This window comes from Labrus mixtus, chromosome 9 (genome assembly GCF_963584025.1).
Source record: "Labrus mixtus chromosome 9, fLabMix1.1, whole genome shotgun sequence".
Lineage (NCBI taxonomy): Eukaryota > Metazoa > Chordata > Actinopteri > Labriformes > Labridae > Labrus > Labrus mixtus.
Genome location: NC_083620.1, coordinates 14266329 through 14289504, shown reverse-complemented (window position 1 = coordinate 14289504; position 23176 = coordinate 14266329). Strand labels below are relative to the sequence as shown.

The 23176-nt window shown below is 40.6% G+C and overlaps 1 protein-coding gene across 2 annotated transcripts; it reads left to right on the top strand.

The window, feature by feature from the left end:
• The first annotated feature begins 805 nt into the window (after nucleotides 1–805).
• On the top strand, nucleotides 806–20424 carry cwf19l2 (CWF19 like cell cycle control factor 2). 2 transcript variants are annotated; one of them, XM_061046397.1, is made up of 19 exons: nucleotides 806–902; nucleotides 2688–2798; nucleotides 3122–3247; nucleotides 3371–3490; nucleotides 3707–3826; nucleotides 4340–4433; nucleotides 5914–6029; nucleotides 6866–7523; nucleotides 7772–8024; nucleotides 9400–9508; nucleotides 10813–10914; nucleotides 13712–13840; nucleotides 14242–14379; nucleotides 18355–18567; nucleotides 19009–19125; nucleotides 19251–19406; nucleotides 19543–19623; nucleotides 19843–19944; nucleotides 20077–20424. In XM_061046397.1, the coding sequence occupies exons 1-19, from the start codon at nucleotides 810–812 to the stop codon at nucleotides 20215–20217; spliced, it is 2979 nt and encodes a 992-aa protein (XP_060902380.1). In that variant the 5' UTR covers nucleotides 806–809; the 3' UTR covers nucleotides 20218–20424. The 2 variants fall into 2 exon arrangements, with proteins under 2 accessions (XP_060902380.1, XP_060902381.1); XM_061046398.1 differs by having other exon boundaries at nucleotides 812–911.
• Nucleotides 20425–23176: the final 2752 nt, after the last annotated feature.

Genomic DNA, 23176 nt, shown 5'->3' with positions numbered 1-23176 from the left:
CTTCAAAATGAAAGTGACATATTTTCTAGCAGGTTTCACTTTACACTGCAAATAGCAGAATAAGCTAGGTCAGGGGTGGGCAACTGGCGGCCCCGGGGGCCACATGCGGCCCCATCAACCCTCACCGTGGCCCTCAGGTCAATTTTTACCTATCAATAAATTGGAAAATATGACAAAATCTGCCATGAAAACCAGAAATATGTCCATAACTATATTTGATCACTGGTATATGTTGAGTTAAATCTGAGACATAATTGACTGTAATTGTTTTTGTATCCTACAACTTGGCCCCCTGGTATAGTGAGAATTAAACAAATGTGGCCCTTGCTGTGACCAAACTTGCCCATCCCTAAGCTAGGTCGACATTCTAACCTAATATTCATAACCTATCCGCTTGTGCATACACATGTTTAAGTTCATTGTCTCGTTAAACATATTAATGAAGCCTGATACAACTGGATTGAATTTTGTTCATACAAGGGGCTACGCTTAGACTTTGTACCGTAGCCAACATCCTTTGCACAAAAATAACCCCTTCATGTGTGTACCTTTAGCTATCTTAAATTTAACATAAGTAATTTTGCCATAAAAATAGGTATCATTTTATCTTTATGTTAATGATTGATGTCATTTGTTCTTGTTTTTGCTGTTTGTCAAAGCACTTTGTAAACCTGTGTTTTTAAAAGGTGCTATATAAATAAAGTTATTATTATTATTATTATTATAAACTACAATAACCACAAATCAACGATTGCCGTAAACTCCCACGCTTCACGACACCCAGCAACAACACTGACGACAGTGGTGTCATGGCGGCGTGCGGAGTCAGTTTTGAGAGTTCGAGCAGCATAGAGGATAGAAAGGATGACAAACGACAGGCTCGAAAAGAGGCGATAGAAAAGGTATAAACTGTAAAGCTTTTTTTTTTTTTAAATCAGACTAACCTGTGAGTTAACCGAGGTCAGCTTTGTGGCGTCACATTATTTGACTTTAATGATGCAGGTTTCGTCCGAATGAAAGCTAACAAGCTAGAAGGCCAATAGCTAAGGTTGCGTTTACGTTATTTTCTTTTTTTTTTTTTATCTCACGCCTTAACCGTGATGTAAATTGTCTCCCCACAGCCTTTATTTATTCCGGAGAGCTAACAGTACATGTGTGTGCACAGGCGGGAGGATAGTGCATGACAAACACAGATAGGAGACCTGTTACAAAGATGTTTTATGTCTTGTCTGTCACAAGCATTAAGATTAGGACAGGCTCTTGTAGTAATGTTCACACAGGGTTTTGAATCGTTTCTTATCGGGGTTTTTTCTCCCCCGAGCAGCTGTGTTTACTGTTACCAGACACACACAGCAACACGGAGCAGGTGAAACATTAATGATGCTCCCTGTAGATGAACACCAAAGAGATGTAAAGACACTATCTGCTCGGCTCACATGTGCTACACAAAACAATGCGTGTATTTTAAAAATTCCGTTTCTAGTTTGTCAAGTCAAGTCAAGTCAAGTCAACTTTATTTATATGTCACATTTATAACAGCCGAGGCAGACCGAAGTGCTGTACAGTAAATCAGGCAAAATACATTGCATCCAAAACATCATAAAAACACGTAAAAGCAAAAATGAAAAGTGAATTAAAACACAAAATAATAGTAAAAGTTCTAATAGACACTGCTGCTGGGATAAAACACTCAACTAGAGGTAAAAGAAATGGGTTTTTAAAAGTGTCTTAAACTGCTCAGTTGTGGCAGCAGATCTTATTTTAAATGGTAATCTGTTCCAAAGTGTCGGAGCTGCAACAGAAAAAGGCTCGATCGCCCCTAGTTTTGAGCCTTGTTTTGGTGCACGTCCAGGAGCAGCTGGTTGGAGGACCTTAGTGCTCTGGATGGAGCATGAACATGTAGTAGTTCACTTGAGGTGTTGAGCCATTTAATGATTTAAAAGCCAGAAGTAACATTTTAAAATCAATCCTGTAGCGAACAGGAAGCCAGTGGAGAGAACGGAGCACAGGGGTTATGTGGTCCCTCTTTCTTGTGCCTGTTAGGAGGCGAGCAGCCGCATTTTGAAAAGGATTTGGCTCATAATTACTTGATTGAGTCACTTCAGTCGCCGCATGTACATTTCACTAGGGCTGGGCGATATGGACCAAAACTCATATCTCGATATTGATTAGCTGAATGGCGATACTTGATATATATCGATATGTATTTTATTAACAGTGAAAACACATGGAAAATAAACTACCTGTTTGTGAATTTAAAAAGTAATATTATAAAATAAAAATGTTCCTTAAATACAATGAAAGAGAGAGAGAGAGGAGGAGCAGGGTTAAGAGGGACAGACAGTCAGTCATCATCAGTGAGATGAGAAACAGGTGACCTGGCACCTCTGTAACGTTATTTTAATGCAACATAAACTATATCCATATTAACAATGTTGTCTTACTCTATATCTTATATATAATATATCGATATATCTTAAAAACTCGATATATTCCCCAGCCCTACCTATCACATCTCTTTTCAGCACTACAAAATGCATTTGAAATCTGTATCATTGATTTCATAATGAGAACAAAAAAAATATCACAGCTCTAAAGGATAGGCATTAGATGGACATCTTGAATGCAAATGCTAGTGACCTTGCTGTCATCCGTGATTCATATTTTGTCCTTCTTGTTTCCATCAGGCCAAGCAGCAGTATGACAAGGAAGAGAGGAGGAAGGAGCTGAAGAGGCTGAGAGGCGAGGACACATGGATGCTCCCTGAGATCAACCATAGGCTGCAGGAGATAGAAGAAGTAAGATACGAAGCGCTCTCTCACTTATAGCTTTGGATGTTATCATAACCAGAATAAAGACCCTGACTCATCAGTGTATTGCAATAGTTTGTCGGACCAACTCGATGACAAGTCATGAGTATACTGTCCCTCGAAACAGCTGAATGCGTGTGTTGCAGGAACATTTTTGTCCACCTAAACCCACAATATGAAGACAAACGTTTTACCCTGCATGCACTCTTGTATGATTGAGGACTGACAGTATAAATGTAATTCATCTTAAATAAACAAATCACACAGTTAAGAGAGAAAAACATAACTGATGACATCTGTATACTTTGCAGGAGGATTCTTTGAAGAGCAAGAAGAAAAAAGAAAAGAAATCTAAAAAGAAAAAGGAGAAGAAGAAGAAGGCCAAGAAAGAGAAGAAAACAGGAGAAACAGGAGATGGCTCTAATGACAGCTCAGAGGTAAGATATTCAAACTCAGAATTCCTTCTGGCAGGGTCTGAATCCGAACTGTTCACTTAAAAGGGATTTTTTTAATCCATCATATTTCTCTCTCTCTCGCGCTCTGCCTTTTCTGTCTATCAGGACTCGGGGGATGAGTGGGTTGAGGCCAAACCACAGGCCCAAACTGCTAAAGCCTGGAAGCTCCCTGATGACTCTAAACCTTCAGAGAGCAACCAAAGCCCAGACCAGAATGTCCAACAGGTGACCTCCTAAACCCCTGCAATGCATATACTTGAAAGCTCCACGCTTCTACTGTTGAGATGAATACTTAATACTTAATCTTAATAGAGCGTACATGACTACATTTAGTACTGTATCAAGATTATTATTACATATTTAACATGCAAACACAGTGTTTACCTTTTCTGTTTTAGTGTTAAACTGACTCATTCATGTTATTTTCTCTTTATCCTGTAGAGAGACGAATGGATGACCTTTGACTTCCTGGCAATGAAAACTACCTCTACAACAGAGAGGAGAGCTGAGAAAGAACGGCTGAAAGACGAGGAGAAAGCAAAAGCACAGGCCATTGAACAGGTGAGTGTTTGTGTATGATGTATGCAGACATGGCAGAATCACATCTGTGTTAATAGACACATGATGCAATATGAGAAGAGACACATAGGGGAGAAAGAGTGATCATGTTTGTTCTTACATGGATTGCACACTATTTGAAAACACGGTTGCATCCTTATCCTAATTCACCAGCTGTGTGGTTACCAGGGTAACCGCTGTGTTTACATATTTATTTCCTGTTTGTATCTTTGTCCTTCATTGCACTATTGTCACTTCACTCACTCAGAATTCAATTAGTTATCTTTCATACAGCCCTGTTTTTCATGCTACTGATCCATGTGACTTTGAACTGCCCCCCTGGGACTAATAAAGTTTCAGTGAATTGAAGAGGTCGCTCCTTCTTGGAAAGCGATATACTGATGTGTGTGTGTGTACCTAATGCGGTCGGCAGGGTTAGGGTCTGTTGGCCTCTGTTGGCCTCTGTTGTGTTGTTTACAGAAATGATTCCTGTGTGTATATTTGTATTTCCCCCAGGCTGGTTGGCATAAATTGGAACTTAACCCGTACTGGAAAGATGGAGGATCTGGTCTGCCCCCAGAGGAGAAGGCTGGAGCTGCAACAACAAAAGGTAGCACCAAAGATCAGTGGGCTGTATTCAGACAGATGCACAAGTTAGATTCTTAAATGTAAAAATATGTCGGTCTCCAAACCTCAGAATAGTTGAAATCCTGTGTTTTTGTTATTTTTCACAATGAGGCACAGCCAGTACTCTGTTCCTTTCTTGCAAAGGTAAACATCAGATAACCACCAAGTGTGCAACCCTCTTTTCATCAATCTGCTCTGCACAATCACATTCTTATCACACTCTTATGTTTACTTGCAGCACTTTACACTCTTCTGCATCAGCCTTCTTTTCATAACAACATCATAATTCATCTCAAGGCAAGCTCTAGTAACCCTCCAGCCCTTCATTCATGTATCAACCCCGAATTATCAGCTTGGAAAGGACTTGTGTGAATATGTCAAGGATGACGGCACACCATTACCTGCCTGATTCAGAGTTAAAGAGTGTGATAAAATGGTAGAATTTAAAAACACCCAGTAATGTGGTCATAACGGTTAACATAGAGGTTTTTACCAAAGAGTGAAGAATAAGACAGAACAATTTAGGAATCCAGAGAGAGAGAGAGACAGACAGAGAGAGAGAGAGACAGAGTGTAAGCTGTGTTAAGCTGACAAGCAAACGCAGGCATACGTACACCTGTCTCTTATCTCTCCACAGTGAGTACAGTTTCCTCTGGAGCAGACATGGCCTCTCTGCTCTAAGCCTTATTTTACCAGAAAGGCAAATGAAGCTGATACAAACACCAAACACACGCTCACCTGCTTTGCCCTTCATATGTATGAGGTCTGTATATACATTTGTATGGTCGTTACTTTAAATGATGAGACAACTTGTGGTGTGCCACGTGGTTGTTTTTGTAAAAAGGTCTTAAAAAGGAAAACGGAAGCAAAGACATATGAATTAGCTGTGTTGATTAAAAGTAGAATAGATTGTTGTCGTTCTTTTATACAGTGGATAAAAAAAAGTCTTAGAGGAGCCAGCCGTCACTTTAAGGATCGCCGTCTCTTTTCAGTTGCAGGTGTAAAATGTAATATTTGTGTGTTTGCCAGCCTAACATTCTTTGTACGTCCAACCTTTAAGCAGTTCTCAAACACTCTGGCTCAGATACTTGATGTTGACTTTGATCCCAGCTTTTGGCTGTTACATCTTTAATGTTTTATCTCGCCAGGAAATTGTGTGAAGTGTTGTTTTTGAAATAACTTTTATGTTCCATGGATTTGAAGACGGATTTTCCCTTGAATCTGTACCCCCCCCCCCTGCTTCTTTATCTTCACCTTTATTCCCCCTCTCTTACTCATCTCTTGTTTTTCCCTCAGTTGGATTGAACTGTTTTTGTATGTTTCAGCTTCTCATGACAGGCCAAAATAACTAATGGACTAGTCCTCCTTCATTTTGGCTTTAATCCACTTCCCGCATTTAATCAACATTACTTTCATTTGTACGGTAAGAGTCATACTAATTTTTTTTTACTGTCTGTCTGCAGTCTCCGTAGTGAACGACGCAGGTCTGAGCTGGCTGAGGAAGAGCTTCCAGAGGATGAAGGAGCAGGCTGAGAGGGAGCAGCGCAGCCTGAAGGATGTGGTGTCTGAGAGATACGGGGTGAGAGGATGGTCACACTGGCCGCGCTTACACTGTCACGACTGCACAATGAAGCAGTCACCTACAGTTAAGCCAAAAAGTCACCGCACGATGAGGAAGTGACACAATATTCAAATTAAATGAAAATGAGATTAGAGTATACATTTGATTCCTTGTTACTTTAAATGATATGTCTCTAAATGCTCTCCACATTTCGGGTTTTACACACACACACACACACACACACACACACACAGTTCCTTTCAGCAGTGTCAGCATTTGTGTTCCTAGTTGACAGCATAGAAACTGCGACAGTCAGAACTGTGTGTGTGTGTGTGTGTGTGTGTGTGTGTGTGTGTGTGTGTGTGTGTGTGTGTGTGTGTGTGTGTGTGTGTGTGTGTGTGTGTGTGTGTGTGTGTGTGTGTGTGTGTGTGTGTGTGTGTGTGTGTGTGTGTGTGTGTGTGTGTGTGTGTGTGTGTGTGTGTGTGTGTGTGTGTGTGTGTGTGTGTGTGTGTGTGTGTGTGCGCACACAGCATTTCTCAGCAGTGCACCGTTATATTAAATCTATTACAGCAAAGACGTCTTCTAACATGGTGGTGTAATGTTTGTATGAATACATTATGTTTTTGGTATCCATTAAGCCCACTTTATCTTAAACATGTGTGTGTGTTTGCTTATTTTTGGTCTCAGAGCTTTTTGTATTTATCAGTTGTGATAGAGTACGAGATGTCAGTATAATGTCTTATATATAAGAACTCCCACTTGGGCAGATTTGAGTAAAACACAGCTGGTGTTATCTGCAAAACCTGGGAAAGCCTTCAAGTAATTTAATATTTCTTTTACTTCTCCTTTTTTAGTCAATGGAAGAATTTCAGCAGAGACTTGATGATGCTGAAAAAGCCGTTTACGGAGAGAAGAGAGGAGGGGGAGAGAGGACAGCAAGAGGCGGATGGAGGAAAGGAGACAATGTGGACAGAGGGAGGATGTGGAGAAAAGAGGGAGAAGGAGCAGACAGAGATCAGTGGAGAAGAAGTGAATGGGAAAGAGATCCGTCACCAACAGACAGACAGAGAAACCGAGCCGGGAGAGGAGAGGGCAGGGAGAGAGAGCGGGGAGGGTATCGAGGGAGAGCGGAGGAGAGAGGTGGAGATGGTGACAGGTTTAGAGAGAGCGATAGAGACAAAAGGAGAGACAGAGATGGTGAAAGAAACCGAGAGAGAGACAGAGAGACGGATAGAGATACTGAAAGAAACAGAGAGAGGGACAGAGAGACGGATAGGGATGGTGAAAGAAACAGAGCGAGGGACAGAGACAGAGAGGTGGATAGAGATGGTGAAAGAAACCGAGAGAGGGATAGAGATAGCGTAAGATACAGAGACACGGATAGAGATAGTGAAAGAGAGAGACCTGTTACATCATTATCATCAGGGGAAAGTTGGAGTCAAGGTTCTTCCTCTCTTGGGTCACTAAAAAGCCGCTTCCTCAAACCCTCTGAAGATGACGATAGCGGTGAAGGTGGGTTCATATTAAGGCCTTTTCTCGCAGTTGTCAGAGCACATGCAAAAACATTTTGTCCATTTCTATCCAAACTCAGGAAACACAACTTTTCTTTAATCAAATGAATAATAATAATAATAATAATAATAATTTATACTTTATTGATCCCGCAAGGGGAAATTTGTTTGTATAAATTGTATACATATTCAAACACGTAGGGAGTCTCAGAGGTCCTAACATGCTTTAACACTTTCTTTATGTTGTAGTTTTAGAGCGTCGCCGCCCTCCTCCTGCAGGTCGACCCAAAGGGTTCCTAAAACCAAACTCTGACGATGAAGACTCTGATCCACGTAATACAAGCGTTCCAACCTGGAAGAAGAGCAGCAGTTCTTCCCGGGAATCTGATAGCGCAGAGAAACAACAACACCAGGAGAAAGAGAGGGATCCTGGGAAGGCTGCAAAAGCTCCTCAAGACTCCGGCATGCACGTTGATAAAGCTGCTGCTACAACAACATCAAGGTTATACCCTTTTGATCTTTTTGGCTCATTCACATGTTTCTTTAATGATTTCAATCATTTTTGCACTGATTGAATTCTCCAGTTTGTATGACCTGTGTTTCAGTGGGCATAAGGAATGCATTGATCCCATTATTGTCATTTCACATGAAGCACATCAGTAATAGTGTTGTCAACCGCTATACACACAGACATATACTGCTCACAAACTTCACTGCAGCCACTTTAAACAGTATTTTGCTGCTCATTTTTTAATTTCAGCAACACTGTAACAGTTTTTCATCTTTGGCTGATAGGAAATTTCTCATTTCATGATTAAGAAAAGTAAAAAATCACACATGCTGTGCTTTCTGCAGCCTGTGCTGATGTTAGAATCTTTAAAGGGCCACACACACAACTACCTAATTACCTATGTGCAAAAAGAACTTCAAGACAAAATACTTAAAAGGATCAATCTGCATTGGGTCATATTTATGTTGACACATACAAACCATTCTATGAGTAAGTAATCCCATCCATAAAACATGGCTGTGCCTTCACATGTGTGCTCTATTAGTCCTTATCTTCTTCTGCACTTTAATCTTAATATTCCAAGAAAAAACTCCCCATGTCTCTGAACTTGTCATATGTTACTCCCCATGTCTCTGAACTTGCCACATGTTATCTGTTGTAATCGTAATGGCTATCTTTCAGTTCAAAGGACTCTGTCTAGTAGATAATATATATATGAGTATTCTGTCCCTTTAAAAAGACAGCAATCTGCAAAAACCCGAAATGTGAAACGTACTTGAAATAATAACCATTGCATCATGGGCTTATATAATTTCCTGCTTTCACGACAGTCCAACCTATATCGCCGTCGTCGGCCAGATGTCAGCATCACTTCTTTGAGAAGCTTTCTCAGTCGCTCTGGGTTTGCCTCATTAGGCTAAGTTGTTTGGGTTAAACCAGCACCCGTAACCCCCGCAGCATGAAATGAGCCTGCCGAGTGGCAGCAGAATGAAATGAGACTATGAGGAGAGTAATAGTGTAGAACGATGCTTCCCAGGCTGCAGTTGAGATCCCTCACAGCAAGGCTGTAATGATCTCTAAGGGATGGGGGGGTGGGGGTGCAGAAAGGCTCAAATGAATCATGACAGATAAACAGTGTGAGGGCACATAAGATTACAACTAAATGGTTAAATCAAGAACATCACAGATAAGTTTCCTGTTATAAGGGTTATTATTAGGGGGGAGTAAGAATGTCGGAGTTCAGGAGGGAACCAAAAAGAAAGTCTACATTAAAAAACAGAAGTTAAGTGCTGAAGAAAGGCTGCTCTAAATGTGGTGCATAAACATATTGTGGCAGGGATTTTTTATTCCTCTGTATTTTTCTTAGGAGTGAGAGTGAGAGTGAGGAAGAGGAGGAGCAGGTTCCGCTGCTGTCAGAGGAGGAGATGAACAAACTTGGTGCCAAACTGGTGAAGGCAGAGATCATGGGAAACACGGTGAGTGTCATTGTTTCACATACTGTAAGAGTCACTGTGACTTTAGAAAACTTATTGGCCTGGAAACACAGAACAACAACAACCAGGCCTTCAGCATCTACTGTTTTAGGAAAGGAATTATTTTAAGTTGAGAAACAATTTATTAGCCTTATCCTGTTCGGAAAAGTTTCCCGGAGATGCCGTTAATCCAAGGATTAGAAAGCTCTTATTTCTGAGGAACTTTGACTCCTAAAAGATAAATTGGATTGACTTGCCAAAACATAAATTCAACACTGTGGATCAGATCAATAAATCATGTGTTCTCTCCTGCAAGGATCCTGCACAGTGTCTGATTCTTTTTTTTTTTTTACTGGTTGTTTTACTTTTTGGTTTGAACGTTTGTAGCTTAAAAATTTGGACTCTAAAAGACATACTAGCCTTAATCTCTCTCTAGCCTTAATACTGCTACACGCCATAATGCAAAACGTATCAACACATAAACAGAGATTTATTTTCAATGTGTAGCTTTAATAGGACATGAGGGGATCCATGAATTTGTAACTATTGATCTGTGCACTTAACTCCCTCTGTGTGTCAATTCTAAAATAGAGTAATATATAGAGTAAGAACTGCCTGTTAAACACACACACACACACACACACACACTGCATGGACGCACATGCTCACACTTACAATGTCAAGTGGTATAGCTATCAGGCGGGTCTCCATCATCTCCCCACAAGACGAAACTATCAAACAGATATATCCAAACCACTTTGTGTGTGTGTATGTGTGTGTGTGAGGGTTAAGTGCCTGTAACAGTCATTCACTTCTATTCACTCCTATTAGTGTGTGTGTGTGTGTGTGTGTGTGTGTGTGTGTGTGTGTGTGTGTGTGTGTGTGTGTGTGTGTGTGTGTGTGTGTGTGTGTGTGTGTGTGTGTGTGTGTGTGTGTGTGTGTGTGTGTGTGTGTGTGTGTGTGTGTGTGTGTGTGTGTGTGTGTGTGTGTGTGTTCAGTCTGCACTACCTCAGAGAAAATGTTATAGAAATACATGCTGCCTATAAAACATTAGCATACCACAGTTTCTCTTTCTGTATCTGGCATCATCTAAGCCTTTCTGAGTTATCTAATAGGCTGTATTTTTAGAGGCTGAATGATCATTTTTACATCACAAGAAATCAAATCTGCCAAGAACAGTTCATCGTCTTTTTAAAGTCTTACATTGATATTAAGTGGTTAACAATGAATGGGTGACCAGTCTTTACATTTTCTTGCTTTTTGAAAGGCATTTTTGTGTTATAAATATATGCGTGTGTTTGTTTCAGGCTATGGTGGAGAAGCTAAAATCCCAGCTCGATGCAGCACACAAAGCCAAAGAGATCCACGCCAACCAACAGAAGCAACAAGAAACAGCAAGATCAAAACAGGTGTGTAAATATATTATCTGTAAGTCTCTCGCTTTCATTCTGACAGGTATTGTGTAAGTAGCAAAGTGTTTGCACAGGTCGATCAATTAGCAGAAACAGCGCTCAGTCTAAAGGCGCACTCACACTAGGCAATCCGTACCGCACCCAAGATCGTTTCACATTCAGAGTCCAGTTCGTTTGACTAGTGTGAGTGCCCAGGTAAGTCCTGGAGCAGTGTGAGTGCAGGCCAGCGGGGGGAGGGGTCAATCGTGCTTCAGAACGGTACGGAGCAACTTTGCCTGGTGTGAGTGTGCGCCCCGACAGAATGGAATGCAAAAAGAAAAACCACCCAAAAGTTAAGTTCAGAATCTCTCCAAAATGGTTCCAACAGGAATGGATGTTATGACCTTCATCATACTGATGGAAACTTTTGCAGTATATCAGACTGCATACATTTTGCATAATCTTAAGCCAATTGAATGTCTGTCAAATAAGAGGTGTTCACGAATACTCCATTTATTTATCATTCCTTCTCGATTCCTTTGATCAATCTTAATATTTTCCATTTTACTTTCACAGAGCACTTATTCCTCTGAGCTGATATCAGCACAGATTTATTTCCCCAAGATTTACAATCGATCCAACACACACACACACACACACACACACACACACACACACACACACACACACACACACACACACACACACACACACACACACACACACACACGCACGCATGTCCACATAACACTAAAAACCCAGAGCAGATTGACACATGTTTAGCTGTATAAATCCAGGTAGAGACACAGCAACCTAAATTGGATACTTACACTTACTCTCAAGTCATACTAACTCAGGAATAGATAAACACAGAGACTTGCACACGGCCTCTAACCCGACACAAACACACAGATACTGAATCTTTCCAAGTCAGATTTATCTGCTAGCTGCCCCCTTTTCCCCTCTCCAATGGTCTAAATGCTAATCCAAACACCGAAGGCCATATTTTCTCTTAACTTCTTACACAGACACTTAGGGCAGTTGGTTTCAGCAGCATCAGACTCCTTTAACATTTCAGACAAGACAAACATGCACCCGTCTTCAGCTGAAACTAAATCCTCTGCAGTTACATATGACCGCTTTTAAAAAGGAATTTGTCTTTTTGCAGCTCAGTTTTGACGTCTTGCTGGACACAGCTCCTGTTTGACATTTTAGCCGACCCCTAATGAGAAACAAATGCTGCCCCTACCAGAGGTCATTCAGAGTGCACCATCCCCCCCCCCCCCCCCCCCCCCCCCGTGTTTATCTGTGCAAGAGAATAAAAAAAATATGACAGGAAGACACAGAACATATCTAACACCACGTCTGCATCTGTTGTACATGTGATTAATAGAAGGCAATGGTAGGGAGCAGACTCTTCAGCACTGCTTTATCTCCCCTCTCTTGTCTTCAAACACACTAACAGAGCATATTTGGGACAGGAGGAAACTCAAGACAGCTTTATAAACTCATGTAGAGCAGGTCATGATTTATTAAATAACTTTATTTGCAGTGAACAGTAAAGCCAGATTCATCCCAAATAAGGCGGTCACCACGCATCCTGAGAAAAATGTCATAATTCTTGCGTTTTGGTGCACTCATCAGCTGAGAGGTACTTCAGCCTTCTCAGATTCTGGAGTGCTGTTGATTTGCACTCATTCGAGATCCCTCCAGTCTGTCTTGTTATCGAGGACTTTTGGCTTGTCTTCACCAGTCAGTGTTTCTGACGCTTGCTGTCTGCTTCATATTTCATATTTCCAATGCGCTCAGTGCCTCAGAAGGCTCCACTTTCTCGACTGAAGCAGAGAAAATATTCTCTTCCATCATTCTCTTTCTGACAGTCCAGTTTGAGTCTCTTGTGACTGCCTCACATCCTCGCTGCTTCTCCCTCCTTGTTCGCGTTTCTTTGCCGCCTCTCTCTACTTGTCAGGTCGAACGTCGGCCTCTTCTAGGCTGTCAAGTCAGGCCCTGGATGCTGTTACGTAAAGATACCTTTTTCCTTAAAAATGCAATGAATCTGATTGAAAACTGCAAGTTTTTCACAGAGAGTCTCATAAAATGTGAGGTGATAACAAGGAGATAAAGTACCTTGTTTAAATTTTGCGCAAAAATGGATTGCTCCAACCTGCAAGTAACTTCTTCAAACTTTTTGATTTTGTAAAACACATGCCTGTGTTGACAACTAAATTGACCCTGAAAAAGTTTGTAAAGAAAGTCAGGTCCTCCATTTCTCTGTAAAAACACACCTCCCTTTTATTAACAAGACAATCAACCTTTATCTGAATAGACAAATGTTATCTCCAGAGTGCCCTCCTCAGATTTCTTTTAACACAGTTGTCGTCCAAGAGCGTCTTACTGATGGATCACACAGAGAAAAGATGATTCATCATAAAATAATGTTAACAAGTTACTCACTGTATGTAGTAGTGGTGGCACTTTTTAACCCAGCCCTTTCAGAACTGAAGATATTTATTGGCATGAGAAAAGCTTCTTGCAGTATTTTCATGATGTCAGAAGCTCCATTTGTTAGAAGAATAAAAGTCAGAATCTGTCCTCTTCTGCTCCTGCTCCGTCACACACGTCTGCTGCTCTGAATCCAAAACATTTGCAAATGCTTACTGTTAATTTCACCCTCCTTCCCTTCATCGATTAGTGACGCATTTGCCTGACGCATAGGTGTTGCATCCTCTTAGAAACACAAATACTGTAAAGTCCTGTGCAGGCTATACAAAAGTGAAAATAATGTTTTTGGATGTGTTTTTTTTTCTTCTTCTAGGTCACAGGTCGCTCCAGTGAAGACCAGGAAGTCCTGCTGTTCAGAACAGACCAATCAGGTCGGGCCTGGCCAGTCAATGCCCCGTCTGGATCCCTGGAGCCCCACGGAGGACGACGGAAGAAGAAAGCGGTAAAGAGGGAGGGATGACGGGTGGTAGGGAAGAAGAAAAACAAATGCCAGGACAGCAGGGAGGGACATTTTTTACAACATGAAAATGGCCGCTGCACACATGGTTAACATAAATCTTGAACTGAGTGAGAAGCCAATAAATCTTGTGCACCGTTAACATGTAGAGTTAGTGGCTTAGTTTAATATACTATCTGTCTGCTTTACATCTTTCCCTCTTGGAAAATCTCTGAACATGAGGCCTGTCCATGTTCACCGCTAATACCTTCAACATTTTGGTTGAGCTTTAGATATGTCAGATTTTCTAGATTTTTTTATTCAGCATCCAATTTCATTAGCAGTTAATTGTCCTGTCCTCCATCCTGCATCCCCACACATCCTCTCTTTTCCTCTCTCTTCTTCAGATTGAGACTCACGTTGACGGGGAGCGTGTGCGCTACTTCCAGGATGATGATAATGTGGGTCTGAAGGAGATGGTGAGGAGGGAGAAGATGAGCACTGCACAGGATCAGAATGCCCTCTACTCTCGCATGGCTTCAAAGGTAAGAAAACTTTTGCAAAACCTTGCAACTCCTGGGCCCTGGTGACTAAGACGTGTGTAAATACTAAATAAATAAACGCCTGGTGTCTTAGGGCTTAGATCAGTAATTCTCTTACCAACACAAGTGCAAGGTGTTTCACAATCTTGCAGCCTCACTGTTGGTTTTTATCACAAAATCTCAATTTAGAAAATACAATTCTGGAGTCAAAGACTTTGTACATTAAAGATAACTTTAATGTAATACAACTAAACCAACTAGATTTGCATTTATTAGCAAAGGGGAAGTTGTTTGATCATTTTAGGTGTTTTTATTCTGTTTCATCTTTTCCTCATTTGAGCCTCAAAGCACACCTCAGGTTGTCTCTGGAGCACTGCTGCTCAGGCCTTGGTTGGTTTTTATTGTTTTCATAGAACCAAAGCTGCTGCTGTCCACTGTCTTCTGAAAGAGATGATGAAGCAAGAGCAGTTCAAGTTGAAGAGTAGAGTCTCTATGACACAATAATTGAACAGTAACCCTGCATGAAACTGTTTTTCCTAAACTTTTGTACCAGGCAGAGCAAGTGCCTTCTTGTCAGTTGTTGTAAGTGCATCAACCTCTTAATTTGATACTGGTACTACATTTGATAAGTGTATCCAGATGACGATGTGTCGAAGATAAGATAACTCAACAAATATTTCTTACATCTCGTGATTCTGCAGTCATTATTCAATCTCTCATATAAAACAAACTTCAAAACCAGTCCAGTCCGGTGTGTGGATGTTGTTCATGTTGGACTTTCTGGTGTAATTAGATAAAAAACATTACGATACATAATTAATCATTTTAAGAACATTTTATCAGCTGCAGGTTGGTTTCCATTTATTTACAATAATCTGTCAAGTGATTGCAACATGATGTATGTTTTGTCAAATATCTGGAATAGACAAATTCTGAGGAAAGCAAGATCAGTCTGGGCCAGCTCTGATCGTCCTCTCTTGGAGGAATTTGTTCTTCTCCCCCTCTGATCGGAGAGCAACAGATACACATTTAGTGCAGTTAATGCACTTAATCTTCTTTAAACCATGACTGCACTTACAAGCAGCACTGTAGCACTTCATATATATATTGCTACCATTCCAGTGTAATTTTTGGGGCCGATATCGATACCAATATTAGGTAGAGAGAAAAATTCCGATATCGACATATGGGCCGATATCTTTCTTCGATCTAGCTACAATCTTTAGAGATCAATTGATATAAATAAACAAACACAATACTTGCGTTGATCAGTCAAACCCAGTTATCAGAGATTAATAATTGAGACAAGATTTCTTATACATTTGAACAAATATCTTTATTGACCAGAATAACAACAGTGCACTGAAACACAAGTCTTTACTTAGAAATTAAAAATAATAAATACAAAATCTATAGTAATGAATGAAAAGCATATAGAAATATATAATAAGCTTGAATAGAATAAACCTAGTTGTATCGGCACATATCAGACATAAAATTGGCTGATACCAATATCGCGTAATGCTAATATCAGTTGATATTATCGGCCATGTGAATAATCAGTCGGGCTCTACAAAAAACATCAAGTGAAATGTTAAATAAAAAGTCTAATTATCAAAATTAGGAAGATTAACAATCGAATATCAAAGTTAAAAGTATCACAAAGGAGCCAAGTCAAACACAAGATCATTATAAAAGAGAATACGCCAAAACGATCAGATATGTTAAGTGTGATACATGTTATATGACTAAATATATTGTGATGCTGTTACCAAATAATATATTGAAATAATTAAACACAATTTTGCTTTCGTAGTATCATGATCACATCCTCATTGGTTTAAAACCAGAGGTAGAGCAAATGACATATATTTTTTTGCAATCATGAAAAATGCCTTCTGATTTGTATTCCTTACAGTTCCTCTCGTCTATCATCAAACATAATGACGACTTTTTGTTCAGTCTGACAAGTCAACCTCTGCTTAAAAGAGTATAAAATTACATCTTTGCTGATAATCATAATTGAGAATTAAAACTTTGTAATACTCAGGTGGGTTCATATTTTATTACATCCATTCACAAACCTACCTTTTACTCCCTAAACTTCGGAGAGGATGGTCAAATTTTGTGTCCTGTTTCCCAGGTCTGTAGAGAACCCTGATTCATTAGGCACTTGTGATAATGACTCTCCCCCATACCTTTTATCTCCCCTCACTCCTGTTTCATTAACACAGAGCAACAGAAAACAAATAGCTAGCAGGCGTCTCATTTCTGTCTGACAACAACAGCAGCGTCAGATTAGATCAGCCGCAGCTGAAAACTTGATTAAAAACAACGTGGGGTACCACCAAGGCACGGCAGAGGACACAGATAATGTTGTTCCACTGATGCACACTGAGTGCTGCTTTGTTGAATTGATCAAAAATTGTCAAAATTGATCCTCCATCTCCGCTGCAGCAATACAAACCAAGTTAGTTTAAGGTACAGCTGTGCTCAGGTGTTTTATGTCAAAATGTTTATCTCAGATTGATATGTCCATCTGCAGATTCACATACTGCACTTTTCCCTCTCTCGCTCGCTCGCTCGCGCTCTCTCTCTCTCGCTCTCTCTCTCTCTCTCTGGGTAGGAATATGACAACAACGTAGTATGATATCCTACTGACAGGTTGTGTGTATGTTTTTTTTAAAGGAAGCATTTATAAACAAAGGGATTAGAGAAGTTGCCATGGCAATAGAAAAAAAAGGAAAATAAGATGAATGCTTTGGCTCTATCCATATTTTTTTTCCCCCTTTCCCTGAGTTTATCTGTCTTCACTCGCTCACTCTCACTCATTCACTTATACAGGCACACTCTCAAACACACAATTGCCAACCCTTGTACAGTTATTCCACGTGCATTTGTACAAGAATACACACCCATACACGAATGCTGTGCACCTACAAAGAGTGACACTAAAAATACATCTACAGTTACCATGGCAGGGATTCTATAAATACCAGTTTAATCCATTGGTCAGAGACATAGTGCATTAAGTCAGCAGACTAGCATTGTCTGGAGATTGAATGTAGTTTATTTTTTAATAGTACATGAGTAGTGTGCCAGACATATGTTATCTCTTCTGCTCTGCTGCTACATGCTGAATTCACAATCTATAATTTAAAGGGCATCAAGAATGTGTCCCATTTACCAAGAGACATGTGTGTAAATCATGGTGTGATGGGGATGTATGTCAGAAAATAAAACTGTCTTCTTTTGGACAAATGCAGCACGAGCTGCTGCACACTTAGTGCACTCATTTACACACACACACACACACACACACACACACACACACACACACATACACACATGCATATACACGCACACACACACATGTACATTCCCTCCCACGCTGTCACTAAACTAATCCAATTTTCACTCTCTCTCACTCACACTCACTCCTACACAAGTAGTCATGCACACACACTTAAGCCATGCTCGCCTCTCGCGCTCTCACATGCACACTGATACCAACCTGTTGCCTGGTCGCCATGGCGACAGGACTCAGACGTAGAAGGACCAGTGTCGATACTCAGCGTCCTGCCTCACACGGTTAACACACATGACAAACTTACATGCAGGGCAGTCCAGGCACAACACACACACACACACACACACACACACACACACACACACACACACACACACAGAATTTGGCCTAGAAACAGCACAGAAGGTAATATTGCATCAGCACCTGCATTCACCTATTACTGAAGATTCCAGTCAATATCTTTGCAGCAGGTGTTGAAGGATGACCATCTTTAAAGATAGTGATAAAGATAAATAATTCACTGAAGCACACTGTGTTATTACTGATGCCTAAATATGTTCCCAGATTTGGCCTGCTCACCATTCCTTCTTTCTTCCCTCTTCCTCCATACATCTTCTCTCTGTCTCCTCTGTTGTCTCCATCGCCGCCACTTCCACTCCACTCTCCAGATGATGGGAAAGACAGACGGCGACAACTACACGCTGGATGACATGTTTGTGTCGAGTGCAGCACAGCGGGAGGGCGAGGGGAGGGAGGAGGAGAGGATGAGGAACAAAGCCATTGGGGAGAGTAGGAGGCTGGCTGCCTCCATGGAGAAATGCCACTACTGCTTCAGCAATCAAGAGCTCCCGAAGCACCTCATAGTGGCAATAGGGAGCAAGGTAAATGATCACAGGTTGGGATGTTTGAAGAACGATGGAATCTGTTCTCTGTGTCATTCATCTAATTGCATTCACTGGTGCATTCCTCACAAATGTGATGGTTTGCACAGTTTCTCCACAAACAGAGCCTGAACCTTGATTTCTCTATAAATCCTTGAAAATAAATGTTTACTAAGTTGTGTCATTAACTGTCCAAAACCAGAAAATGTTTGAGTTTTTCCATCTGTAAATACAGTGTTTTCATTTTTCTTTCTTCTTAAAACATGATAAAAACTGTTATTAAATTATAAGACTTTTGTCCGGACTGTCTTAGACTAATGGATCAGTTGTCCTTTCATTGCAACTCTTATTATTTAATAGGCTTTGTCTTATTGATTATAAAAAAACAAAATCTTCAGATCTATTGGATGCATATCTACAGTATGTTTGCATTGTGACCAGGTGTACCTGAGCCTGCCAGCAGGAGTGTCCATGACAGAGGGCCACTGTCTCATCTGTCCTCTTTATCATCACTGCTCTGCCACCTTATTGGACGAGGATGTCTGGTCAGAAATGCAGGTTAGCCAATCAAGACTTGTTAATCCTGTCAACATATCTGATGTTTCACAGGAGAGGTAGATAGAATCTGATCTGTTTATTTCAAACACTCATGATAACCTCTATGCTGCTTTTTTTGTCCTCAGCTGTTCCGGCGTACTTTGGTGCGTATGTTTGAGTCCCAGGAGCTCGACTGTGTGTTCATGGAAACACACATGAACCCACGCAGGAGGCAACACATGGTCCTAGAGTGTATCCCACTACCACGAGAACTGGGCGATATGGCACCCATATACTTTAAGGTGTGTGTGTGGACTCTCCTTTTCTAATCAACTTCATTTTGGTTTGACAAACAAAAAAGTTGCTAGGGATCTGTTAAAGTTATAACATCAAAATAGTGCACATGTTCTTGAAAAGGTTGTTTTGTTATGCTTTCAGAAAGCTATCATGGAGTGTGACGAGGAATGGGCCATGAACAAAAAGGTCGTCGACCTCTCTTCGAAAGACATCCGCCAAGCTGTAAGCCCCCCTTGTCATTTTTTCCATTTCTCTTTCTTTTACTCCTCCAAACCTTTCTCTGTAAGTTTGCAGTTTTCTTTTCTTTTTCTATCCTTTCCTCTCCCCTGATTTACTTTCCTTGACTGTCTTAACTTTGTATCTTTCCCTTTACTCCTTTCTGTTGTTCTCACCTCACCATCCGTGGAAATTGTTGTTTATTGTTTGTTGAATACCTTTCAGGTTCCTCGAGGTCTGCCTTACTTTGCAGTAGACTTTGGACTCCAGGGAGGGTTTGCTCATGTCATTGAAAACGAGCAGAAATTCCCCCATTACTTCGGCAAGGTCAGTGTTGACAGTACATCTCTATGCCTTCCCTCCTTTTTAAACTGTAACGTGCATGTGCAGCGTAAAAACAATAACCCAATCCAATTTTGCGAAATATTTCAACATGATCAATCCCTCTTTCTCTTACAGGAAGTGGTTGGAGGCATGATGGACTTGGAGCCGCGACGGTGGAGAAAATTAATCCGGGAGAACTTTGACGATCAGAGGAAAAAAGTCCTGCAGTTTGCACAGTGGTGGAAACCCTATGACTGCACCAAGACGGAGGGTTAACAAGACTAACTCACAGAGAGGTGTACAACACTCTGCTCAGAAACAGAGACTACACAGACATGAATAAAATACACTGTTGTTCCCAGAGTTGAAGTCACATATGGAGATAATGGAGCAGATGCCTTCATGATAATTGGACACAAAATCTCTTTTTTAGAAGTTATAACATGAGAACTTGTATTACTTAAATAAAAAGTAAATGATTAACTTTGATTTATGTGTTTTTTATGTTGCATGCAAGAAAATGTTTCATATTTCATTTTCTTTACTCATCAAAACTACATATTTACAATAGGTTGGTGAACAGTAGAATAAGTATAAAGGCATTTTCAACATCAAATACATCAAATCCCCTTTGAAGCTGCATCTGTCCTACCCCCTGTTTTTTTTTTTTAAGTGTCTCTTATCCATACTGCCCTCCCCTGTGCTGCAGCCCCCAGGATTTAATATCTTACTTTGTGGCCTCTTAATCCTTTTGCAGCTGTCACTTCATTCTAAAAGGTTTCAGTGTCATCACAGCCACATGTGCTGGCCAAAACTTGAGCGTACATGAGCAATGAAGCCCCCTTGCCCCCACATTTACCCCGACCTTTTTTTTATCTTTCAGCTTTGCTATTGGCTGTGTGATAATCTTCCAGGTGTCATTTCAGACACCCTGTGATACAGATTATAGTGCAGAGTTTGTTTGAATCTCAAGGGATGGAAATTTGGATTTACTGTTAAGCTTATGTTGTAACAGGAGCAATCTTCCAAATAAAAATGTTTTTTCTTGCTATTAGAAAGCACCGTTATTAGGAATAATAAAATCCCACATGTAGATAATGTAGCCATTACATATATGTTGACAGGGAGTGCGGTAGCCTGGTGGTTAGTGTGGACGCCCCATGTACAGAGACTGTAGTTGTCAAAGTGGGCAGCCTAGGTTGGAGTCCAACTTGTGGCTCCTTTCCTGCATGTTATTCCCCACTCCCTCTCTCTCTCTCTCTCTCTCTCTCTCGCTCTCCAATCTCTGAATCTGTCAACTGTCCTATCTCAAAATAAAGGCATAAAAAGCCCCAAAAATAAAACCTTTAGCAACATATACAATATGTTGAACGGATAATATTTAAGCTGTAAAGTTCAAAACCCTGGACTATTTCTCAATCCACAGATGTGAAATGTTGGCCCGTATAGTGGCTTGACACTTACATTTTTAATTAAAGCCATCATGCATAAATGGGATTGCAACATAAAAAGAATGGTCGGAGAAAGTAATTATCATAATAATAATTTTGATTTCAAAGATTTCTGTAATCAGGGGGTCGTAATAGCCTAGCAGTTATGACGCGTGCAGCATATACAGAGGCTATAGTCTTTAGCGCAGCGGCCGTGGGTTTGAATCCAGCCTGGGCCCTTTGCTGCATGTCATCCCCTGCTCTCTACTCCCAACATCTCCTGTCTCTCTCCAGCTGTCCTATCTCATAAAGGCAAAGAAAAATATCTTTAAACAAAAAAAAAAGATTTCTGTAATCATCCTAGGAATTATAACGATGATTGTACTTGATCTTCAAGATCTTGAACCAGTCCAGTTGCCTTTGGATCAAGCTTTGAATGAACCATGATCATGGATGACTGAGAACCTACACAGACAACTATGAGTGTAACTACGAGTACATCAAAAAATAGTGCAATGTTTCAGGATCAGGAACAAAGAAAGTAAAGAAGAAAATAAAAATTGGTACATGGAGAAAACAATTCATATAATTTCCTATTGGAGAGAGAGGGGGTCATTCATAGTGTAATCATTAATATCCTGAGAGCAGGGAGATTGCCTGATACTTGCAGAATCAACACCTCAGCCACTGTCAGCAATGCCACACTGCTGAGGAGACAATGAAAGTATTCCCCTCAGGAAGAAAAGCGTTGCGTTTTGTCGTTACTGACCATTAATACAGCTTGACCTTGGTAGGACTCTTTTCATTGTAAAGATCAGCAAGCCATGGTGACAGCAGTGTCTCTGCAGCTAGCAGTCAATGGGTTGTGGAATATTTATATTTTCTGTGCACATAGGAGGGACATATATAAAAACAATAATTACATTTGTCAGCCCCCTCTGTTACTTACTACGTGAATATGATGTAACCACTGACACGACCACAAACAAAAACATTCAAAGTGTGTTTTCAAAGGTCAGAGCATAATGTTTCAGGAAATTCAGCTGGATCTGTAATGTTGTTTTTAACAACATGCAATTTGCTGCTCTTTAACCTTATTTGTTCCTTCTGAAATGATCCCTTGGGACAGTATAGCAGGTTATTTATATTGCGCAAGTGACAGAGAGGCGCAGGTTCATGGTTAATAGCAGCAGAGTGGCGTGGAGTGATGTATGGTTATGGCCAATTAGATTGTTCAGCGGCAGATTTATGACTGAGACGACCATCTCTCTCTCTCTCTCTCTCTCTCTCTATCTCTCTTCCTCTATCTGCCACTCACACACACACACACACACACACACACATGTTCTCTCTAGAGCTATTTTGCATCCCCTCAGACTACCATTCTGTTTCATTCACCCTTTGCTAGCTTTCTAATTTCTAATGTTTGTAAGTCTTTCACGTTCTAGTTTAGAATTTACACAGTCATTGTGCAACATTAACAGGCAGAAGACATACATTTATTGGACTGAAAAAGCCATAAAACAACGTCTTTTTGTCAGGAAATCCAAAACTGACACTGACACGCTGCTAACACAGCGCCAGGGATTTTGGATTGGCCCGCGTAACTTTGGCTGGGCTTTTTAATACCAGAAGTTACTGTTTCCCCTTCTCATGCTATATTCTAAACTTTTAAAGACCTTGCTTATGATGTTCCTCTGACAAATTAAGGATCTAGAGACAGCCTTTTGTCCACCTTTGTTATGAGCTTATGTCAACAGAAAAAGTCTATTCGTACTTTTAAGACAAAATAGAGACAATCAGAC